General features: G+C 35.4%; 1 protein-coding gene across 1 annotated transcript in view; it reads right to left on the minus strand.

Moving 5' to 3' along the window:
- The window catches only part of COL9A1 (collagen type IX alpha 1 chain), a 144742-nt gene extending 139872 nt beyond the window's left edge, over positions 1-4870 (minus strand). Inside the window, exons 1-4 of the mRNA XM_088470515.1 lie at positions 4768-4870; positions 4470-4543; positions 3058-3135; positions 2310-2442 (exon numbers count right to left, since the gene is read on the minus strand). Coding sequence (XP_088326641.1) covers positions 2310-2442; positions 3058-3135; positions 4470-4543; positions 4768-4781 — 299 coding nt within the window. The 5' untranslated portion in view covers positions 4782-4870. The remainder of the gene's footprint in view (positions 1-2309; positions 2443-3057; positions 3136-4469; positions 4544-4767) is intronic.
- Between the last annotated feature and the right edge of the window lie 1130 nt (positions 4871-6000).

Genomic DNA, 6000 nt, shown 5'->3' on the forward strand with positions numbered 1-6000 from the left:
GTTGCTATGGGCAACTTTTCTACTTTATCTGTCTCTCAAAAAAAAAAAAAACAAGTAACCTTACACCTTGGTACGACCATGTTGCCCTACAGGTGGGGCAGATGTAAAATGTGCAAATATTTAGATGTGAGAGAGGTCTGTCTACACTCTAATCTAAAGTGCAGTGTAAAAAAAAAACATTTTCACCATTCTTGGGCTACATGCCAGTATTTATATTTGCAGTGCAATAAATGCATTTGCAATCCTGACATTGCCGCATGGCTTGTACCAGATACAGTTACCTGCTTCTTTTGATTTGTTCTGTCCTCAGAATCAGCCTCAGTATGTAATATTGCTGGTTTCTAGACCCCTCCAGACTACACTCTATCTTTCATTGTATGCACTCTGTTGGTTACTGGTGGCCAAAATGGTTGCTTTAGATACATAAGATATGCGCTTCTTGGTTAATATATAACTCCCAGACTCACTCAAATTCTATTTACTGCACCTTTTATTTCAAGATACTGTACCTTGAAATATGCCAATAAAATGATAAGATACATTTGCCCAGCTGATATTTGTCCCAGTGTTTCCAATAAAAGTGTCATATACCTCCTGGCATCCCTTTAACTAGCAAAATATGATCTGGTCATACTGTGGAGTATATGACAAGCATATTGCAAGGTCAGAGAAGATATTTACTATAACTTGAAACCCATGGTTAGAACATTTCAAAGCATCTACACCAGCTCCAAACTTCTTGATAACCCTATTAGCCCATTTGATATCACTCATCTCCCTCCTTCCCCAGATAAGATCTTTTTTTCATCACTGGGGAATACAGTTTTAATAAGTTCCTCTGGCTCCCATTTACCTTTGCTCTTTCTCCTTATTCCCCTACTCTTTTTCCTATTCACTATTTTAGATCAAGTAACTGATGGTATTAGTTATATATTATAGAAAAAGCAAATGATTCATACTCAACATTTCATTCTAGTTAATGTAAAACTTAATATACAATATGTATTTAATATAATTCATTATTTATTCTATTTACAAATTTCAGGTTATTATGCAAACAAAGCTTTTTTTTGTTCTGTATTCACAAACTCTTCTATTGTTCTTATGTTGAGTTTTGCTCTGTATCAACAAGAACTGCTGTACCAAATATAACTGAATAAAAGGTATCATTTTTTTATTTAAAAGTGACTTATAGTACGGTAAAGTATTACTTATGTAAGGCTAAAATAGTAAATCACCTCCTTGTTTGATTAAGTATTTTAATCACAATAGTGCCTACCTGGAATCTCTTTTGCTTTATGTTTCTAGATGTATTAAAAAAATTATATGCACATAATTTGCACCTAAACCTACTGTATGTTGTATTTAAAAAACATATTTAATCATAATTCCCATCAATTTAAATGTAGTTATCCAGACATCATAAAGTATGTCAGATAAAATATAACACTTCATATGTGTCAACAATGTAATTAAATTTAAATATAGGAACTGTACCTCACAGTCTACAAAGAACTACATGCATAATTGCATATAATCACACATTCAAACAACATATTGTTTTAAACAATATCCTTTCAAATCAACTCTAATTCAGTTGTCAGAATGCAGAATGACTGTAAAATAAAACATTGCAAATAATAATAGAAAATATGTTTTGGTATAATAATTTAAGTGATTTGGCCTATGTACAGTATGTTTATTATTTGATAGGATTTAGAATTACTTTCAGCACCACAGCATGAGAACAGCACCTGCACATCACCCTAAATATCACTAGGGGGAGCTAGTTCCTCATATTTTAAATATCAATTATAAAGTGAAACATGCCAGAATGAGAATAGTTCCTTATTTTACTTTGTGCCAGAACAATTTACACTTATCAACATGGCTGTATCATAATACAGAGAAATCCATATGTAACCTTTTATTTTCCATACCATGCTATATTACTTCACTTCTTTTCTATCTACATAATTACTTTAAAAAGGTACAGTAATTAAAGTACTCTGGATAAACAGGATACCATCTAATTAAACTGCAACTATAAACCTCAATACTAATGAGCTACCACAAAGCTAAACCTATCATCCATTCCTCAACATAATTGGTAAAACTCACATTATTTTACTGTGATATTTTATTCTATCAAGAGCTATTCTTGTATATTACAGTGGAACTCATCTCATACAGTTGAAAAAATATAATAACATTTGATTACATACCAGATTAATGAGAGCTTTAAACATTGGGTCATTTGGAAGTTACTAAGCACACAGCAGAAAAATGTATTTAATATGTATACATACCGGGTCAAAATCCGGAAGTCAACATTTGTTCCCAACTGATATGCTACTTGGTACGGAGATGTGCCCACAACAGTCTGTATAGCCCCAACAGATGCAGCTTTATCTATCTGGAACTTGGAAATCAGATCAAAGCCTAGAGCAAGAAGTCAGAAAATAATGCCCGCAGTGATTTCATGACCACCCATGCAAATTTAGAACATATATTACATCTAGTGTGCTGTTAAGGATGACAGGATGTAAAGCTTGTAATAAATATGTATATATATATATATATATATATATATATATATATATGTGTGTATATATATAATTTGACAAAGTAGCTAAATAATAGGAATATTTTCAAGTGAAAAAGATTACACACAAAAATTACACATGACATAAAAAATAATCATTTAGGACATAATCTAGGCTAAACATAGCAGTATTTCAGGAGAAAACCTTAGAAAACGTTATTTAAGTTGGGTTTAAAATGCCAGGAGGTTGGACTTTAATGCAATGTTGACATATTTCTCAGTCTATTCTCGATATTGTTTAACTTAAGTGTGCAGAGGAATCTCCTGTGAGCAGTAGTAGGCGTGATCTGTATTAGACACTGGGGAGACCATCTAGGTGCACTGGTACATAATACTTGTGAGCTTCACAGATTAGGCCCTGAGCTAGCACATAATTAGATGGCCCATACAATAAATAAGCAGTTTAATGTTGCAGATGGACTTTGTATTTGTCTTGTTGAGTTGCACTTTACCTGGCAGGTCATCCTGTCCCTCATTAATGGGTGGGCATTTGTGCTGAATACTGTTGAATTTTAAATTGAAAGGGAATCCTAAAAAGAAACATAATTTATATATTAACACCATAGACAGACCATATAGACAGAACAGATATCTGAGTTACTGTGTAGCAATGAGGTGCGAATATAAAAGTCGGTAATAGAAAATATGCAGTTTCCAAAGGAAATTATGCCCAATGTTGTATGCTACGTATAGCAAAATGTGATAATGTATGATATTGTTTTATATAACACACATACACAGGCATATACTTTTCTTCTTTCAAATTACATTAAAGCTTTCCAATATAAATATAATACTAGTCTATTGATATAATGTAATTGTTTATTCACAATACATATTGTGCTGTAGTGTCATTGATTCCACCATGTGCTATCGATTAGGCTGTCTCAAATTAGAACAAGCCTCAGTGTGTATAAAGCATCTAAAGTAATCACAGTGTAACCACATCCATTACAGGGGGAGTATTAAGCAGAGTATATAATTGGTGAGGTCCATCATCCAGTAAGTATCTCCCTCATTACTGAGAGGAATGTATATGGGGACTGCAACATTAGTGCAGGCAGGCTGTGGTTTACTGACATTTACAAGAAGCAGAGAGGGGAGATCAAATAAGCGACCACCATAATGTAAACACTCAGCGGTCTGCCTTTCTGAAAGCAGCTGCTGTGAGCAGGAAAAATAAACATTTTTCTTTACAAATGCATTTAATGTGACCCAGAAACATTTTGGAAAATATTACTCAGGTCTGGTTTGTGAGTAAAGGGGCTGCGATGTGGGCTCTGAACAGAGCACCCACTCTAAACAGAGGGCTCTTTTTACCTATTGGCCCAGGCTGCACAGTCCTTTCCTTTAAACAACATTTGCAGTGCAAAAACACCTTTCAGTCCCAATGTAACTTGTACTGTATCTGCAATTATAGCTATTTGGCTGCTATCCAACCGCTAAGGATCAAAGGGCAATTCATGCCAACATTACCCAGCTCCACCCTGTAGGAACCAGAAGATGCCTTGTGCCTGAAAAGCTAAAATGTAAGAAAGCTTAGAGCACAGACACTGAACAGACTGAGGAGGTACATTGCAATTCACAGCACACACAAGTGTACAGCTATGCCCATTTCTAGTACAAGTTTTAAACTCCTACTCTATGTATATTTGGTTATCTGTCTTTTTATCTATCTATCTATCTATCTATCTGACTATCTGTCCATTCATCTGTCTATTCATTGGTTCTCTCTATAATAATTCTCTTCTCCTTTCTCTATTTGCCTATCTTCACCCTTCTCTTGTGGTTTCAGTCTTATTCTCATGTCTAACAAACATGCACATCAAAGAAACATTAGAAAGATAGTATATATGCCACTTACTTGTGTAATGTTCTATTGTGGCAGACACCAGGATTCCCAGGAAGCTGAGCACATACAAAGCAAGTGGAAGATCCCTGTTAAAACAAAGTTTGTTTAGTGTAAAGTGAGATACGATCAGTACTACATGAATTGCAGATGAGCAGAACAAGTTCCCTGTATCCACACCACATCTTCTGTCCACTTTCTCACAGTGCAGGTGATGACAACTTAAGGCAATGTCCTGTGTTCCATTCACACACAATTGTTATTTGCTACAGTATACTACACTTCTTTACATGAGTTAAATCCATGTCCTTACCAGGTGCTCTTCATGGTTCCTTATTCATTGGTATTAGATCCCTTGTATCCCTAGGCACTAAGATTTTCACAGGAAATGTAATTATTTATAGGGTCTGTATAATAGTTTAGTATTTCTGCCACCAATGAGAAGTGGTCTGGATAACCTGAGACTCCACCTCTCCTGATATTTGCTTGTGTACAGTGTCCCAGTGTGTGGATGGGCTGCTACTGTAGGAGGCTCAGTGAGGGGTCTGACAAGTAGCTGCTGGGAAAAGTCACAGCATTAACAAGAGACCAGGGTAAAAGCACTGTGCTCAGGCGCTCCTCTTTATCTTATAACCCACTTATTCCCAGTGGTGCAGATTGTGGGTTACGATCAATCATGTATTAATGTGGTACAGTAAGAAACAGGCTTATACATAGCGAAGTACTAAAAAAAACTGCACATGAAAACAAGTTATTGTCACTCCTTGTGACACATACAGCTAGGTGTAAAGTATTTTGCAAATATGGTAATAATGACAGTAATGCTAAATAGATTTTCCTATATTAATGTGTTTCAATTAGCAAGCTGCCATGATTGCATTATTTATTAGAGTATTTGCCTGGAAAACAAACAAAAAGACAGCTGCAAAGTAGGAGGTTTTGGACATCCAAATGATGGCCAATTGTGTTTTCATCCTGGTAAGAATGTATCTTCTGAATAGGAATGCACTTTCATAACGGGATGATGGCTGTCCTCAGCTGGCTCGTTTTCAAAGTGCATTCTATATGCCCCACAAAATATATTGGTGCAGCACAGATGTGCCTGGATTTTCAGACCAGTACACAGCTAGAAGTGCACTCAGGTGTGCAAAAAAGTGCACTATGCAAACGTGTAATCGACACACACATGAAACGTCCATCTGCTTTTCTCTGCAGAATACAGTTGTTCCTCTCTCGCTCTCTCTCTCTCTCTCACACACACACACACACACACACACCATATGTATGTATATATATATTATATATATATATATATATATATATATATATATATATATATATATATATATATTAGGGGTGTGCACCGGCCACTTTTTGTGTTTTGGATCTGGATCTTTCTTCGTGTTTTGGATCTGGATTGGTTTTGCCAAAACCACCCTTCCGTGTTTTGGGTTCTGGGTTTTGTGTTTTGGATCTGTATTTTTTTGAAAAAAAGCATAAAAACAGCTAAAATCACAGAATTTGTAGGTTTTTCTGCTCCTATGCT

The sequence above is a fragment of the Taudactylus pleione genome, unplaced genomic scaffold (assembly GCF_031769625.1).
Source record: "Taudactylus pleione unplaced genomic scaffold, aTauple2 ptg000015l, whole genome shotgun sequence".
Lineage (NCBI taxonomy): Eukaryota > Metazoa > Chordata > Amphibia > Anura > Myobatrachidae > Taudactylus > Taudactylus pleione.